This window comes from Cyrtonyx montezumae, unplaced genomic scaffold (genome assembly GCF_038088225.1).
Source record: "Cyrtonyx montezumae isolate F1298 unplaced genomic scaffold, pur_monq_1.0 scaffold_2, whole genome shotgun sequence".
Lineage (NCBI taxonomy): Eukaryota > Metazoa > Chordata > Aves > Galliformes > Odontophoridae > Cyrtonyx > Cyrtonyx montezumae.
The window spans coordinates 45,041,416-45,060,444 of record NW_027071936.1 but is presented as its reverse complement, the minus strand read 5'-3'; the positions used below and the strand labels follow the sequence as shown (position 1 = coordinate 45,060,444).

The following is a 19,029-nucleotide window of genomic DNA, read 5'->3' as shown; positions in this document are numbered from 1 at the left end:
ATGGTGCAGTCCTGTGGGAGTAACGCAGGCCTGCTTTCACTACTGAGATCTGTCCTTTGATATTCTGGTGGGTTTTGGGTACTGTTTTGGTCTTAACAAGTAAATAGAATTTCACCCTTCAGGGAAAGGAACAAAGCCAGGGCTTTCTGGGCACTGAAGGCTGCTCCTGGGTCCTCTCCATGTCAGATCTAAGTGTGCATTGGCCAAGGAAGAGGCAGAATGAGGATGGAAATTGGAGGGAACAGCATAGAAAGGGGCACAGTACAGGGCAGAAGAATCAGGCCCATTGTTTTCCTTCACTCCCTGAAGCTGAACCTTTGATTCTCGCATCTAACCTTTTCCTGGCTCTCTGCAGCAGGTACCCATGAAATTTTGAGTTGTATCTGCACCCTTCTTCCTAGCACTGGCCTCTAAAGTAGAAGAACTAACTATGCCTGTTAGATCACATACAGGATATCTGCATGGTATCAAAGTGAAAGATAGTCAATATGCTTTCAACAGGAGATGATGGCTTGCCATTTCCTTTATTGTATATTTCTAAAAAAAGGGAAATACTCAAGAGATGTTCTTAAAATAAAGATTTGCATGAAAATGAAGTTTAGAGTTCTCCAGTATTTTTAAACAGACTCAGCAGCTTTCATTTCTTGATCCAGTCATTCAGCATTACACCTAACACAGGGCTCATGCTGGTCCCGTGGTGTCTGTGCCTTGTCATTGAAGCCCCCACAAAGAGAGCATTTTGGGCTTCTGCCTGACAGCACCAAAAAACAGCCAGCAGAACACCTGTGTGCAGGCCTGAGATGGGCTACTGCAAATCAGTTAGCATAAGCACTGGATAGCACAGAAGTTTAAGCAAACAGCAATTATCTGTATTACATAGATTAGCGTAGTTTCAGCAGCAAGCCATGGCTCAGCTCACAAGATTGAACCTTGTTCAATCATCGTTGCGTGTTCACATCAAAAACTGGCTGTTCAATAGTAGCAGATTATCAGTGAACTATCCTTCCCAGCAGCAAGGTTTGGTTCCTCCAACTGCCCCCAGAGTAGCTACAGATCCGGTTTGCATGTGGTCACCCTTCAAGAGAAGAGGCACTACCATAGGAAAAGTCATCTCCAGTCCAATTTCTCTAGCTAGAAAAGACATCACCAGTACATGCACAAGGCCAAGTTCGTAACTCTGCAGATGCTTCTGGTGCTATGGTTTGTGCAGCTGATTAAGCTACTGTCACATTTTCTAAAACTTCGAGTTCAAACTCCTTCTTCTATTTAATCTGTTACATGATTTAAACCTGATTATAATTCACACCTGAAGGAAAAGTCTAAAATAGGATGAGATGTTGTTCTCTCCTTTAGTAGACATCTGTTCAAAAATGTCATCAACTGGGAGATTTTAATTTGGCCACTATCAAGCTTAATTGAAATGTATTTGAAAATGCTAGCAATAGCAGAAAGGCAGATTAATTTTTAATAAAATGAAAAACAGTCAATAACACTGTTAAAAGATCAGAGAAGAAATGCACTAGTTTTGATAGAGATAGGAAATACTGTTAACTGATCAGGAATGGCATGGTCTCATTAAAATATAAAATGCTATATGAGTACCAAAGGAGCAACTACAGCTCAGACAGAGTCTGAGTCTGCCTCAGTAGAGGCACCTGAATTCTTCTGGAATCATCTTTCCTGGTCCAAACCCCGTGTTTTGTCACAGACTGCATAGGAAATCAAAAGCAAAGCTGAAAACTGAATCTGGTTTTACTGTCAGAGCCCTTTCACTAATGTTATATCATTTCATTGTTAAACTCAACTACTCAATCCTTAACTAAAAGCTACATAGATTCTTAGAATGGCTTGGGTTGGAAGAGATCACAAGAACCATCAAGTTCCAACCAGGAACAGCCAATTCACAGGCAGGATTGCCAACTGCTTCATCAAGTACTAGGTCAGGTTGCCTAGGGTGCCATCCAACCTAGCCTTAAACACCTCCAAGGATGGAGCATCCACAACCTCTCTGAGCAACACATTCCAGTGCATCACCACCCTCTGGGCAAAAAACTTTGCTGAGATCTAATTTAAACCTTCCCATCCTTACTTTGAAACCATTCCCCCTTGTTCTATCAATCTGATCATGTAATGGGCTCACTAGCCTGTAGATTAGAGCTAGCTAAAAAGGCCTTGAATCTTATATTCTGTCTGTTTTCCACCTTCTTATTTTCCATGCTCAGAAGCTTCCCCTGGACACAGAGAAGGTAAAGTGCCTTTTGCAGAGCAGAAACTTCATACATGAGACTGAATTTCTGATCACAAACAGCTCCTTCCACTTTAAACACAACTAGTTAAGCTAAGTAATCAACCTGAAAGAAAAATCAATATCCAAACTATGCTTCTGTTTTAGATGGATACACCACTGATGATATTGAATTTTACTGGAATGGAGGAGAGTTTGCAGTAATTGGAGTTAGTAATATTGAGCTCCCACAGTTTACTCTCTTTGATAACATCTTGTAATCAGCGATAGAAAAGTTCACAACAGGTAAGGATCAGCTAGTTAAAAAAAAAACAAAATAGAAATCTTCTCCCAGCCCCAAAATAGCAATGCCTAACTTTTCTTAGGCATCAGTCATTGCGTGGCTTTGTTCTTTCAGGAGCATATCTTTGGTTATCATTTCTCTTCTGGCTTAAGTGAAATATTATCATTCTGCAAGCATACATGCCTTCCACATTGATCACAGTTCTGTCATGGGTATCTTTTTGGATCAATTACGAGTTGCTCTTGGTAAGCCATTTTCAAAATCACTGCAATGCATTATTCAAATCACAATGCCAGACAACCATTTTGTCCCACCTCTATTTTGACCCACTGCTCTTTAAACTCAACTAATCGTATTTGTGTCTAGAGCTATTATCTAGATGCATTAACAAAATGTGATTAGAGCAGACTAAAAATAATTTCATCCAGCCAAAAACAACAACAACAAAAAATACATACACTAAGGAGAACACGATGAGGCAGAAGTGCTTTAATTCAGATAACTCCTTTAATAGGAAGTAATTTTGACACAAGCATTTCACCTTCTCTATACCAAAGACCATTCTACTATAAAGCCATACCTCCTTTCAGTTCTATGCTTTCATTCATAAGCTAGTTACTTATTCCCATTCCCTAGGAAAATGTAAGCTTGTCTTTGGGCCAAGCAGGGTTACTGCCATAAGAAAAGCAAAAACATTTCTTCACATAGTGGTTGACTCTTTGCTGTCCAAGTCTGCTAGCACTACAGTATAAATACACTGTGTCTCCATCACTGATACCTCATTAACTTTTTTATGCTACATAGGGTAAGTACGGTACTAGCAAGTTCCTACCAATGACATCACCGTTTCAGTCCTGAGAAGAGCATTGCCTCAGATGTTAAGGACCTGATCGCATAATAAAGCTATCAGAATTACAAGAGTGTGGTTGGTAGGCATCTTCACCATTTTTATTTTTGTAAATATCCTCTACTTCCTTTTGGAGGAATCACAATGGTACTAACTATGACTGCCACCAGCACCCACATCAGGGAGACATTGCCAAAGATTCCCTATGTCAAGTCAATAGATATTTACCTGATGGATGCTTTGTCTTTGTGTTTGCGTTTCTGGCCTTGCTGGAATATGCTTTTGTAAACTAGGTATTCTTTGGGAAAGGACCCCAAAACATAACAACAACAACAAAAAGGCAATGGCAGGACAGGACACGTGACAGATGAGAAGAACAGACTGGAAACACATGGAGTCCATATAAAATGTTCAAACTAGCATTTCAAATATTGCTTCTGCTGTGACAATGTTGTTCAATACAATTAAGATAAATGCAGTTGCAACACTCATGCAAAAGCACTTAAGATTGTCTAGAGGAAAAATAAATTTTAAGGAGAACACAGTAACACACATTTGGTTCAGTCTTCAACTGAAAACAGTAAGAAATTACAGAATATGTAAATTCTATTCAGAACATCCATTTCTTTGCAGCACAGAAAGAACAAAAGTCAAACATTTACTGTTTCAACTGTAAAGATGGACTTAGCCATAGAAGGTGGTATAGAATAAACGTTTGTTATACTGTTCCCTTTTAAACACTGAAAGCTCACCAAAAGTAGAAAGCAAAGATAGATACTGTTTCTTCAGTGAGGCTTGAACAAAGCCCACACAGCTGAATTTTCAGGAATTCAAGGAGAACTCTGCCAGATTATAACAGCTCACACAGAGGTTATGTTTTTTTCCTCAGGCTAAATTCAAGCAGACCACATCTACTCTTTCTTATAAGAAAAAAAAAAAAAAAAACAACCTTCCGGAAGTAACTCTACTGGTATTTTCTTTACAGGAAAACATTAAATTTACCAGTATATCACCGAGCACTTTGCAGACTTCCGTAAAACTATTCCAGTTCTTCCCAAATTTCAGAAATAAACTCTTCCTCAATTGCATCTGACCCAGTGTGACTCAGTGAAAAATACATATCTTAGTAAACGACAAAAAGCCCTTGCTGCTCTCTGATTTCCTGAATACCTGTTGCACCTGGATGTATCCTATCCAAGCTACCTTGCATGCTTCTGTGCTGTTGCTGAAGCGATCCCTTTTGAACAAAACATTTGCACTCTCTTCAGCCCAAAGAATGAGACTGACACAAAAAGCTCTTACTTGATAAGCCACTAGCTTGATGGATAATTGTAATTTCATGTTTATGTCAAGAAGTACATTTCTGAAATTCTGATGTTTTGTTAGTCCTGGAGTTGTGTGCCCACATGGAAGTCTTGTAGTCTTGCCATCACACCACTCTAGCTAAGCACCATGCTCTCAGTCTCAAGAAAATTATAAGCCCATTAAAAGTACTTACCTTCATTCACCTCCTGGTCCAGTACATGAGATGCTCTATTACAGCAGTTTCAAAAATTCACCTCAGGCTTGCAGCAGTCTCTAAGACCACAAAATGTTATCCTGTACAGAGCTGAGGAGAGATAGATCATTGTTGCCGTTATGGATTGTTCTGTGCAATAACATCAATCTGTTTCTGTGGAAAATAATGAAGAAAATAAACAAGACCTACAAACCGAAGCCAGCCTCTTTCACAGCCTGGGCTAATTCATCCTAGGTGAAGCAAACCACAAGTGCTCATAATGAAGAGTGATATGTAGGCTATAAGGGCCCCAGTGCATACACCTGGGTTGTGATAAGAGAGTCACAGCACAGGTGAGCTCTTTTCTTACACATTTGGTTAGCTTGTTCGAATCACAAAAGTTCCTTGCTCATAAAGAAGGGCTTTTGCCTAAAAATTGTGCTGGTAAAGATCATACCAAGAACAGTAATCAGAATGGGGTGGAGGTAGATTTGCAGACACACTGAGCTTTTCAGAGCACAACATGTGTAAACCAGTATTTTTCTAACATCAACTGTAAAGCACAGACATTTTGTACCACAGTTTAGCAGTGTTGGCTCTTTAGGGTGAAATTCCATTCTGAATTCTGCTCACTCTGAGAATTAGCAGACTGCTTTCTGTCTGTATAGTGCAGATGTCACAATACACACAATTACACACATATAGAGATATATGTATGCAGATATAGACACCTGAACAGATATCAGTGGAGTTTGTTATCACACTGGGAGACACATCAATGTGTGATCTTGGAAGCACTCACTTTACTCAGCATGGCAATGCTGATGTCCAACAGCAGTACTCCTGTTTTTAGCAGGCAGAATGTGTGTGACTGGAAACAGAGGGACTCAGTAAGCTTGTCTGATCCCAGTGAACACAGTTCTCAGCTGCTCTCCATCAGCTTCTAAGATTTTTCAGTGATACTACGATGGTCTGTACCAGAGCAGTGCAGAGCCTCTCAGATCTCAAAAGAAGTACAGCTGTATGTACATACAACTATGGGATATTTATTCCCTTTTGTTCTTAACTCATACTGCATATACAGGCAGGGACCTATAACCAACAGAAGATAGTAACTGTGCTTCCTGTCTTTGTGAAGACACTGTTTCCGTCTGACATGCAACCTTCCCAGCTGAAAGAGTTTGACTTCCTTCACCAGATAACAAAAACACTATATATGTGAGGAGGAGACTGACTGGATATTAGCACAGAAAAGACCAGTCAGAAAATGATATCATCCTGATGTTCTGTACGCAGAGGTTCTTTGTACTACAGACTGAAGAAAGTGAAAATAAGGGCACTCTAGTTTCACAGTACATACCATTTTATATTTTAATACACAGGAAAAAAATGTATTAAACAAGCTTTCTGTTTCTCTGAATAAAATATAAAAACTGCTTCTATCTCCTTGTCTGTTTGTCAGAGGAAAATGTCACTGAGAAAACGACCACAGTTATGGATAAATAGGACTCATCTCTGACCAGGTTAGTAACATTATCCTAGGGCCTTCAGCATAGCCTTCCTCTACCATTCTACTGCCAGTATACTCAGCCTGAAGTTCATGCTAGATCAGCATCAAGATATTTCAGGAAGTCACATTTATGCACACATTCAAAAGGCAAAAATGATGTGACTTTCGATGCCCCTGGTGTCTGTAAGACTCTTTGCTCTGACCTGCAAAGCTTGCAGTTCAGAGTCTGAATTGCTTCATGATACATACAACTCAACCTACCTATAATGATTCAAATAAAACCCATTTAAAAAAAGGTAACAGGATAATTCATAACACTTAGTTTAAGAACTCATACATTTCTTGGCTTGTAATAAACTGTCAGGGAATATTAATTTGAGAAAAATCTCTGTGAATCAATTTAAATTGTAAGCACTTGTGTTGTCTTCACGAGAAAGAAGCCATAATACTGTCTAATGATGCTTGCACTGCTGTCAACACTATTACAGCACTAAGTAAATTAGCTTACATATTAGATTATGCAATCAAAGGCAGCTCATGTAGCTATTCAGTAAAACTGAGGATAAAATGCTGACCCATCAAAAACTTCTAATAATTAAAATAATATCTCATTTTACACAGCAATCTGAGACCTCTGCTTTTTTCCACAGAAAATGTCAGAATTTGAGAATCATTTATAGTTAAAGCATTCCTCCAGAGTGTAGGAAACCCTATCTTAGAGTATCCTTCTGCTTAAATTAAAAGATGTGATCTGAAAAGTAGAACCTGGGTAGCCCATATCTCAAGGAAACATTGCAAACACCAAACAAAGATGGTCTGGGACCAACTGGGCTCCCTATCCCAGAATATGCAAGGTGGTGGGAGCTGTTACGTTCCTATTGAATGCTCATTTCACTGTGCTGTAAAGACTCACTTGCTAAACCTGAGTGAACGTCTGTGGTGACTTTATTTCTCTTACTAGAAGGTTGTTGGGTTTTTTTTTGTTTGTTTGTTTGTTTTTCCACTGCTTTCTAGGGAGGCTTTTTACAGACATCTCCCCTCACTTCATTTTCAGTGAGAAAGGATTCAGAGTGGTACAGTGTAAGTGTGCCAGTCTTATCCTGCATCATTTCCTCCCCAGGTGATGAGAGGTATATCTTGTGCTGACAGAGGGAATAGAGGCTTCTGCTGCCTTCCACCACATATGTATATTCCACCACACTCCTTGAGGACCGTGTGCTCAACTTGGAGTTTCTCTTTGAATGTACTTCAACATTGTTGTAGGTTATTATGCCAATTTCTAGCTCTCCTACATCATGATAAAGAGTTGAAGCCCAGAGCATGAATAAAGTGAAGCATATCACAGAGGTGGTATACTAGACTACATATGGTAAGCAGGAGATTTTTTTTTCCTCTGTATGAAGTCATTTGCTGACAGTCTTGGTGTTGATTTCGATATATTTGGGGCAGGTGCAAGGCTGCAGCTTACAAAAGGCAAATGTAACATACATGTCTCAAGACTAAGTCTTAAAAGTTTCATATAAGAGATCTGTTTTCTGCTGTATTTTTCCTTTCTATGAGCTAAAGTGGAAGTTTAAATACCTGGGAATTTGAACTATCTAAGAAGTCTTCATGAGGTTTTACTGCAAACATGTAGTAAGGATCTTCATCCAAAGATGAGTGAAAAAGTAAACCCTTTGCAGTAATGCAGCCCTTTATGTTCAATCACTCATGCATGAAAAAAAGCAATAATATTGAAAAATCTATGTGTACACATAGACAGTTTGTGGCAGACACATACATGCCAGTTGCAGTTTCCAGTTCTTCTCTTGAGCGCATAAAACAATGTAATGAACAACAGCACAATACATATATATATTTGAAATAAATACTTCTGGTAACAGCATAAAAAAATGCAATTGCATATAAGATTTCCTTAAGTAAAATGGATTATTAGTCTGTCTGCAGATGAACAAACTCAGGGTATGCCATGGGGAGCAGAGATCTCCATCTCTACAACAGATTCATTCTCGAGAATTAATTTACATCACAAGCTTTATACAATAACTGATATAATGCACATGTACCTATATGTTCTACATATGATGAATCCACCATTACAAAAACTCCTTTTGAAACTAACCCACAGCACAAAAACTGTATAAAAACGACAGACTGGAACATTTCATTTTCATCACCCATCTGTGAAACAGCTTGGGCTGGCTTAGGAATCTATCTATTATCACAGAATCATAGGGGTTGGAAGGAACCTCAAGAGATCATTGAGTCCAACCCTCCTGCCAAAGCAGGTTCCCTACACCAGGTTGCACAGGTAGGCGTCCAGGTGGGTCTTGAATATCTCCAGAGAAGGAGATTCCACAACCCCCCCGGGCAGCCTGCTGAGCCTCATGGAAACATGCTGTTTAGCCCACTCAACATAAGAAATAATGTCAGCAGCTCAGATATGCTCTTGAGCTGCCACAACGTCCAAGGCCCCATGCACACAACCAACAGTGCCAGCCTGCAGCACAAAAGGACCCCCTCTGGCAGGGACCACTATGGCAGGAGCACACTGAACAGGTACAGGCCTCATCAGAAAGGGTGCTTGGCAAAGCAGGGCCATAAAACCCCAGGGAAACCAAAATATCTTTAAGATAGTTGTTTTTCCCTTTTTTCACTTGAATATATGCTCCATTTGGAGATACCGCTGTTCCACAAAGTCCTTAAAAACTGTGACTCTTACATGTGAAAATTCAAGACTGATTAGAAGAGGAATGAGCTCAGTAAAGAGAAGTTATACTTCAGACATGTGGGAGAGTACAGCTGCACCCTTCACTGCCACAGACAACTGCAGGATCCAAAATACACTGCTCCCAAACAGGTGCAAGTTGCACTGTAAGAGGTTTTGTCTTGAGGGAAAGACTTTTTACAGTGGAACAATCAGTCACTGGAACAACCTCCCCAGGGATGCGGAATCCCCATCATGATGCTAGGCAATTGCAGCTAGGCTTTTTCCCATGAAAGGTTGGACCTGATGATCTTTTAAAGTCCCTCCTAATCAGAGCTGTTCTATGAGACAATACAAATGTACATTCTGAAACAGCTGTTTCCTGCTCCAGAAGTACCTGCTTCTCTGAGCAGACAGAACAAAACCATCTTATGCTAGAGTGCAAAGCATAGAGTAGCAAACACCCTTCTTTATTCTGTTTGGTCCATTTCCTTTCAATCTAATGGAGGCCATTTTATGCCTAAAACAGAAAGACTTGCTTCCTTGTAGAGACTCAAGGTCAGCACACACATTTCTTCAAATGCTAACCTATGTCAGCAATACTTAGGGTCCTAGTTCTTAATCTGTGAATGGATAAATAAAACAGTTATCACAGTATGCCCACTATCAAAAACATCATTTGTATGATTACATGAACAATATTCTTTCAGTGAAATCCCACATTTACAAACAAAACAGCTCACTGTACATTAATTACTGTCAAATCATAACAGAAATTGTTTCATCTTTTCAAAAAATACCAATTGGAAAATGATTCTGCAGTCTCTTCTGCTCACTGCTGCAGCAAAGGGCAGAACAAAGAAAAGATGATACTAAATATGAGATACTACAGCATACCTTTAGTGTAATTGCAAATCCATTTTTACATAACTTGCTACCAAATTTAAGATGCAGTTTTGTACACTTCTACAACTCTGTATTGTAGAAAGTCTGACACAGTGTTTAGTTATAGAAAGTAATTTTTAAAATGCAGTTATCAGCTAGATACGTTCTTTTTCTATTGAAAAATTAGGAACAAATAAAGTAGCAATCATCTAAAAAATGGTTCTGAGTTTAGTGACTAATACATCAAAAAACTGATTCCAACAATTCACAGATACAGTCAGTTTATTTACTATTTACAAGTATAAATACATTAATGCTACAAATATGCTGTCATGTTCTTCATTATTGTGGCACCATAGATACAGATAATGCAATTAAGACTCCTTAGTTTTATTAGGTACCTGTGCAGTCACTCCCAAAATCCAACCAGAACAAATATGGCACATCATAGGTTTTATTTTTTCAGTGTTCTAAAAATCTTTAATACTAAAAGCAATTTTGATGTCTTCATTCTAACATAAATATTTTGTTTTCATAAAAGGATAAACAGTTTATTTGGTCACTAGTCATAACTGCCTTCTCAGTTCAGTACTTCAGAGCATCAACAGCTTTCGACTTTGCAGATAATGTTTCTATTTCTTTTTTCAAGTCGATGGGGAAAGCATCACCATCAGACCTTATTAGTAATCTGAATTCCATCATTTCAGCTGCAAGACAACCTTCAAGAGAAGAAAAGGAATAAGATAAAAGTTGAACGAAACAAAATACTTAAGCAGTATAGGAAATAAAGCTTCATGCTGTCTGTTACCACATGTGTAACTATATAAACACATCTTCCCTCTGGAAAACACATCATCCCTCTGACAGATCTCTTGTACAGTTTCACATAGTTACTACTTCCAGCTACTTTCTTTAGCACTTACTGCATAGAAACCACTTCTCAGTTCCACCTAACCAAAAAAAGTAACATATCTTCCAGTTCCAGTGCAATTCCCTTCCAACAAAGCATCACCAGGAGCACCATTTCTAAAGTGAATTTCTCCTTGTCTTCTCCTATGGAGAGGACAACATCCCACAGCTCTCACACAGACCTTCAAGCAGACATATGGCATGCTCAAACTACAGAAGTCAAATAAACTTTGCTAAAAAAAAGTCTGTCAAAGATGTATGCAAATAGATTTACATAGGGCAGACCATGTATATCTTTCTGCAACTCTACAATCATCTTATCTGTGAATTATTTACTTGGCTTTTAAGCAATAGAAGAACAATTAAGAACAATTTCAGTTAAACAACTCAGTGCACAAGAACTCAGAAAGGAAAGATTATATCATTACCTTATTAGCAGCTTCCAGTGCATTTATTAGGTTCTGCAGCTCTTCCTTATTCATTTCTATAGAAATTGGTTTAATTTCATCATTTTCTCTCACATCCAAATCAAGATTCAGAAGTGGCATTTGCAGTGTGGAGATCTTATCACTGGACAGAGCAAGCTAGGAAGGTTAATGAAAGAACAAAGTGTTAGTGGAGCCACTAAGTTCTTAGTCTTTTTACAGCATCAGATCTATACTTGATACTGAACAAGTGCTGAACAAACATCCACATAACAAAACTGAATTATCACATGACTAACTGCTCACAGTCATATTTGCAGTTTTATTTAAAAAAGAATTGAACAAAACAACAGTAATATAATAAAAACACTCTTGATAAGCAAAACACCTGTCAAAATAATTTGTTAAAATGATTGAGCTGTGGCATTTGCATACGCTAGACAAAAAGCAATGACATATTTGATCGTGAATTTGGAAGTCAATTCATTAGAACAGTTATGCCTGCATTACCAGGCCTACCAAGGAGGGTATATAAAGTTACTTCTTCACTGTGGAACACTTATACTCAAGCATCATTAAAAAAACTCTTTACCTTTAATTGCCAGTCAAAATCCTGCAGCTGGGCAGATGAGATTGCATTTACTGTTTCTACAAGTGCATTCCTGATTTCTTCCTTTCTGCCCTTTAGACATTTTACAATTGCTTCTTGATAGTTTGCATTTAACTCATTCATCTGCTGAATAGCCTGTAAGAATAAAACATTATGACTGCTTAAACTATGTACCAAAGAAATAAGATGTACCACCTGTAATAGACTGTAGGATACCTGTACATATCCAAGTTCCTATCTAAATGGTTGTTATACTATACCGTAGCCTCATCTTTCTCATGTTGCTCTCAAAGGCTGTTCTCCATGTCTGATACACAGCCAGCATTTATTACAGCAATGCAAAAAATAATATGCTCTTGTTTGGCAGTAATATACAGCTGGTGCACACAATCCTTTGTATTAAAAGAAGCATGACTCTGAAACCTTCTTAGATGCCATGCTAGAATCACACACATAACCAACAGGTTGAGCTCTGTAAGTTTCTGGATGTCAGAATGGAGACCAAAGACATTTGCTCAGCTGAAACATACTGATGCACAGATGTTCCTATGGATACGCAAGTATCTTTATTTGATCCAACTACCAGCAAGTAGCCTAAAGACTAGCAAGGAGCAGAAGATGAGAAAAGATATGTGACAAAGGAACAAGTTTTTCCAGAAGTTACACACACTAGAATGCCCTTGAATAACAGGCCCAATGAGGCATGGTTCATTCAAAGCCTAAATATTTTCAGGATTAACATCCAGTCACTGTTTTCCAGCAAACAAGAGCACAAATTGTTTATAGTTCTAATGAACATCAAGTTTTGTATTTTAAGCAAAACAAGTTTAACTTTACAGTACTTAAGATTTAAGTAACTGCAGCAGGATTTTAACAAGTATTATTCAGCACTATTTAATAAAAATGGCCAATTCTTTTCTTTCAGAAGTATTAATAATCATTTTATCTCTACACGCTGTTCACTTTCCACCTGACCTGAAGCTACTTAGATTTAGTCTGCTACTGTTTGAATGCAACACAACCAAAATATTTTAGGACTAAATGAAATACAAAAGTTTCCCGGAACCATCTCTCCAAAGCCAAACTCAACCCATGATGAGCCCTTACCTCTTCATCAGTTAGGTTTTTGCCAACTGCAGTTTTGAAATACATCCTTGTTTCTTCCAAAACTTCCATCCACTCTGCCAAGCTCCAAACACCGCTGTAGTCCTGGTATCGAGGATACGCACGGCCGCATATGCCATCAATTACGTTATGAAGGAACTGAAACAATGCGGTACGAGTCTCAAAACACCCCGCTCCCACTGTCGGGCCGCAGCAGGCTGCTCAGTTACCGCCCCTCCCCTTTGCTCAAAGCCAACGCATCGCTATACGCGGAGCAAAGCGAGGACGCAGTGAGCTCGCACCGCCCTGCCCTTCTCACCCCACCCCGAGGCCTGCTCCCATAGCACGGCGCCCCGCCGCACGCTCCCCCGCCCCACCACTTGTTTCCCCGGCGGTGAAGGCCCGGTGCCCGCACGAAGCGGGAGCGCACCTCCAAAGCCCGTCCCGGCGGCAGCTTCTCCAGCAGCTGCAGCATTTCCGCCCGTCCCCGCGGCCGCCGCCGGCGTCCGCAACCTGTCCGGCGTCTCCGCGCGTGCGCGCAATGCGTGCAGGCGAAGGCCCGCCTTTCCGTTGGCAAGTCCGCGGGTTCGAGGCCCGGGCGGCGCTGAGCTCGGCTCTGTGATAGCGACAGAGCCCGAGGGAGCGGCGTGGTGAATCAGGATGGGTGTTAGGGAAATAACCTGCACCAGAGGGTGGGCATGGAGCAGCCTGCCCTAGGCAGCAGTCATGATCCCACTCTGTCAGAGTTCAGGGTATGTTTGGACGCTGCAGAGCAAGGAGATGGACTCAATGGTAGTTGTAGGCTCCTTCCAACTCGAGAAGTTCAACAGTCCTATGACTCAGACTGCAAGCAGAGTCAGAACTCCCAGTATTTCAAAGATTATTCTGTGCAGTAACACTTGTGTTGTTGTGAAGTTCTCTGTTTTGCAGCTTTACGTTTCATTTCTTAACAGCCTAACTTCTACCTATCACACAGGAGTAATGTCAGAGCTTGCAGTAGCAAACAAAAGGTCTTCATATTAAGAGAAACCAGAAAAGCTGGGACAAATACTAAGTGCAGGAGTTTATGCTGCCAGTACAGTGTTCACCAGGAACAATTCATTTCTTAGCTCTGCTTTGCCAAACAGAGGAGAAAGCCAGCCATCCTGGGACTGGGCATGTGGAACAACTTTTAACACTAGCAACGAGCTTTCTGTGCCTTAAGTTGATTTGAATGAGAACATGAATAAGCAATAAACTCCTAATCACTTGTATGAGAAAAACAGTACACAAGGCACTGAACAGAAACTGATATAGAGTCATAATCACAGAATCATAAGATGGCTTATGTTGGAAGGGAACTTACAGCCCATCCAGTTTCAACCTTCTGCCATGGGCAGGGCTGCCACCCACCAAGTCAGGCTGCCCAGGGCCCCATCCAAAATGGCCTTGAATGCCTCCAGGGATGGGTCATCCACAGCTTCTCTGAGCAGCCTGTATTAGTGCCTCACTGCCCTCTGAGTAAAGAATTTCTTTCTAACATCTAACCTACATTTCTCCTCTTTCACTTTAAAACCATTCCCCCGTGTCCTATCACAATCATAAGGTAAAAATAAAAACTTGGTCCCTTTCCTGCTTCTAAGATCCCTTCAAGTACTGGAAGGAATTCTTATAGGCAGACCTTATTTCATTGAAACCCCTTGACTGGTTCATTGGCATAAAATCATACATGTGTAAGCACAGTACCAGGCCCTGAGAACACAAAAGCAGCTACAGGTCTGGACTGGTGGGTATGAGGGCTGTGGAAAACCCCAGACTGGTTAAGTCAGTTTGCAGCATATCTTCTCCAACCACTGGGATATGAGGAGCAGCATGGTGCATGGGAGTTCTGGAGAAGAAACAGATGGAGAGGAATTGATTTCAGGTTTTACTGACTGTAAACTTTTGGTTCCTCTCAAGGTTTGCTACTGCTGAGAGAACAGATTTTTAATACAGGTTTTTGGGAAATGTATTTAAATTTATTACCATGAAATTGCTTTATCCTGGTGTTAAATTCAGGAATAGTTGCAATTGCAAGAAAAACAAATATTACTGTAGATCATTTTGAATAATAGTTTCCTTCGTTCACACAAAATATGCTTTGTTAGATGATAGGAAACCGATCTAGTTTCTAACTGCACTACATTGCTTACTACAAACCAGAACAGCAGAGGGAGCTTCTGCTCCAAGCAAGACAGATCCAGAGACCACGCAGAAGAAATATAAGAAATACAAAGGAAGTCCAGGTTCAGGGAGAAATTAAATAGCAGGGGGAAAGGAGAAAGCTCATAAGTGTCCTGCTTAGTAGAAAGGGACCAAATATGTGACAAATTCAACATAGCAAAGATGTAACACCGGAAAGACAGGAGCACATAAATGACGCATCCTGACAAAATCTCAGAGAACACTTTTCAAAACAGATTTTTCATTGCTTTTTGTTGGTGGTGGTTGGTTGGTTTGGGATTTTTTTTCCAGGTCAGAAGAATAAAGCATTTCAGTTTTCATGCATGTATAGTTTAAGATTAACATTTTTATTTGGTAAACTTCTCCAGTGGGGTGGGACTGAGCAAGGAAATCAGAGCTGGGTTAGCTGAATCCATATATCCAAGCCCATATAAAATGACAAAGTAATGCAGCAAACAAGGCTGGCACTGGCAGTTCGGAGTTTGTCTGGACTTGCATTATTCGGGTCCATCATCATGTCTTAGGCCTTACAAGTTCCACCTTGTCATGGTTCCATAGCACAGCAGCCATAACCCACCCTACTTCTCTGAGTGTATGTTGTCAAGTAACCACTAAATCAGAGACAGGTCAGGAAACTTCTAAGATAAGTAGATTGACAAGAGACTCCAAGATGACAAGAAAAAGTGAACTAGAAGTATGAACTTTATGTTATATTATCTACATTGCTGCTGACTCATTGATTGATTGACCCACAAACTGTAGTAGTTAAAGCTGTTTTAAAATGAATCCTTTTGTTGCCCTTGTTTGTTTGTTTTTTTTTGTTTGTTTGTATTTTTTTTAGGAATGGCAATAATTAAAATATTTGGAAATAAATGAATAATCAGAATCTCTTAATATTATATTGTTAAATATTATAGAATAGGAACGTTTTATATTGCTCTACAGTTACCCAGTTGGAGGGAGCATCTGTATAAATTGTCCCCCCAAGTAACAGTTAAATTAGTATGTCTGTACAAACAGAAAGATTACTGCATATTTCACCAACATAGAGATGCCACTAAAGCCTTTTAATGCAGAAGGAGCATGAGGTTGCAGTTCAGATCAAGCTTAGCTAAATGCACATTGGCATTGAAATGAAGGTCTTGCTGTTCCCTTTGTCTGTCTCAGCTCTACTTTCTTTCCCATTAGAGTGCCTGTAAACTGCAGGATAAAACCGCAACTGCAGGATATAACTGATGTGGCTGAATTGTTCTTCTTGCACTTCTTTGTTTTTGTCATGGATTAGGTTTCAGCCAAGTTACATCAGAGCACTGCTTCTGACAGAAGAGAACCTTGTGGCTGGGAGTGAGGGAGAAGACAAAACTACTCCTCCTGGCAGCCTGGGCTTAGGTCAGATGAAATTAGTCCTGAAATGAAACTTTTCAAATGGATTTAAGTCAGTCAGCCACTTTAAATACTAAATCAGGAATCTAAAAAGCTTTTGTAGAAGCTTACTGATAAACATGCACATAGTGGTATGCTACAGCTGAAGATTGAAAATAATGTATCTTCATTTAATTTTTACACTGGCCAATCAGTCAAGCTAATAAGTGGGGCTGGGTAAGCAACATGACATTGATTTGCAGAACATTGTTAGTTATTTGCTCTTCATAATCTGTCGTCTGCATCATTACCTTTATTCTTCAACAGCTGAAATGTCTGCAGGCTCATTATATTTAGCATTTGGTCCTATTAAGTTCTAGAGTTGATTTATATATTTACCAAATAATATTCTCCTAATTCTCATTTTCTACAGTTCCTGCCCTGAGTTCAGAGAACACGCTGAAGAGTTAATTTTCATCTGATCTATTGTTTCCATTTTATAGGAAAGGTCTGTTATTTTCATTCCATTTTTTTACACATTCCTCCTCTCACATTTAAGAATCCTAGGTAAACTGAATACACTGCTAGGTAAGCTGAATATAAAAAACCATCTATGTGTCAAGACTGGAATTTTACTTGCTATGGTTGAGGTCTAATGATTGGAATGGCTGGTATGCAAAAGGGAAACAACAGAAAAGTAATGGCAACTTTCAGGACACATATTAAAAATATAAGTCAAATTCTTGTCTCCTTCTCTAATCCTAGCCCTAAGATTATAATATTAATAATGAATGCTAATAACCTGTTGATGCTTTTCAAAATTCTTTGGACATGAGAAAAGATAAAAGAAAATGTCCTGAGGTAGATTATGATGACTCTTAGCCCTATTAGTAAGCAACAATTAGTTGACACTGAAATATGCTGCATAGCAAGTTGCACCAACATGTCATAACAGCAGTGGGGAGAAAGTATTCCTAAAATAATAAACACACATAATAATCACACAAGGAATCCGTGGACTGTATTTATTATATGACTCTGATCTGAATTCTACTATGCTGACCACTATATTTTATTTTTATCATATGTTATTCTATGGCAATGAAAACAGCAATTGGTCAAAACCTTGTGTTGGAAAAACTCTTTGCTGGCAGAGGTAGTTGCAACGAGGACATAAAAAGAGAAGGTAATTTTACCAGACAGAATTAGAAGCACAGTTTTCTAGTACAGCCACATCTATGTTAAGAGTGTTTTTGTTAGTACAGATCTTTTTTTTACCAGGTCAGATGGTCTTGGGTTTACAAAACTTTGTCAGTCTATGCTCATTTTGGCAGCACTGAATGCTGGCTAGAATGTCTGGACTTTCCTGGGGTCTCTAGGTTACACACAGGGAGAGGCTTTTCACATCTACTTCCTATTTCTGCCCTTTCCTCTTTCATGGGGAATTATAGTTGAATAAACATCACTTAAGACATTAGAGACTCCTATCGAAAAACAAATCATGTGAATGCATCCCCGTCTTCAAGCCCAGGAAAATGGAATCTGTTAGTGTACTCTAAGACATATGACATTCTTGGAAGAATTTTTAACATCTGTTCCTTTTTTTTTTTATTGGATTGTGTGAATAATGTACTCATCTCTGAACAGAAAAGAATGCCAACTCTGCCACTACAATATTTCCCAGACACTGACAACCCATTTAATCTTCATATGGCTAAGTTTCTTCACCTGAAAAATTATGATAGTACTGTCTGACCGCTGTATGAACAGTGTAGGAATCCATTAAGTTCAAGGTTTTACATCATTGTGCTTATGACCTTTAATTAACACTGATAAAAACCTTCAGTTCCCCTGTACTTTGGGAAAACTATGTTCATGGCAGCAAGCCAAGTATATGTCCAGAAAGATGGAAATCCTTTTTTCTTGGGAAATACGTGGTAATATGATATCAAACAGGGCATATGTTCTGCTCTTAAGAAATAAAAAGAAATGCATTACAAAGGAAAAGGATGTCAGAAGAATGAATTTGAAAGTGCAGTGAGATCTAATCTAAATGTTAATGTGTGTACTAGAAAAGTAGATTTTGGGGAACAGCTGTAAGTGTCCTTACGGTTATCAGCTTTTCAAACGTACTTAACTATTGTGCTGTTGCTACAGTTTTATGACCTTCATGACCCATCATCCCATTGCAAAATATGCTCTGAATTATTTTACTGCAGTTCCCCATTTTCTTCAGTGAGAGACTGAGAAGCCCAACAATTTCCCTCTGCTACCTTAGATTAACAAAGATACAAAAAATAGAGAGGCATGCTTCATACTTTTTTGCAAAGAAATGATTTTTTCACGGTTTAGACACTGGTAATTAAGACAGTCAAGCCATTTTATTTCCTCTTGCCTATGTGTCATCTCTCTTTCTAGGGACAAAAGAAATATATTCTGATT

General features: G+C 39.2%; 1 protein-coding gene across 2 annotated transcripts; it reads right to left on the bottom strand.

The window, feature by feature from the left end:
* Positions 1–10,196: 10,196 nt before the first annotated feature.
* COMMD8 (COMM domain containing 8) lies at positions 10,197–13,540 on the bottom strand. Of its 2 annotated transcripts, none has more exons than XM_065737063.1 (5): positions 13,454–13,540; positions 13,027–13,182; positions 11,902–12,054; positions 11,313–11,468; positions 10,197–10,694 (listed from the first exon to the last, which is right to left on the bottom strand). In XM_065737063.1, exons 1-5 carry the CDS (start codon positions 13,496–13,498, stop codon positions 10,674–10,676), a joined length of 531 nt encoding a protein of 176 aa, XP_065593135.1. In that variant the 5' UTR covers positions 13,499–13,540; the 3' UTR covers positions 10,197–10,673. The 2 variants fall into 2 exon arrangements, with proteins under 2 accessions (XP_065593135.1, XP_065593137.1); XM_065737065.1 differs by having other exon boundaries at positions 13,027–13,128.
* Positions 13,541–19,029: the final 5,489 nt, after the last annotated feature.

Bases quoted from the DNA above. Each gene is read 5' to 3' on its own strand.
- COMMD8 (XM_065737063.1), bottom strand. From the start codon at position 13,498: ATGCTGCAGCTGCTGGAGAAGCTGCCGCCGGGACGGGCTTTGGAG. The intron at 13,183-13,453 runs GTGCGCTCCCGC...GCATTGTTTCAG, and splicing joins CGCCGGGACGGGCTTTGGAG to TTCCTTCATAACGTAATTGA. The intron at 10,695-11,312 runs GTAATGATATAA...CTTCTCTTGAAG, and splicing joins CACTGGAAGCTGCTAATAAG to GTTGTCTTGCAGCTGAAATG.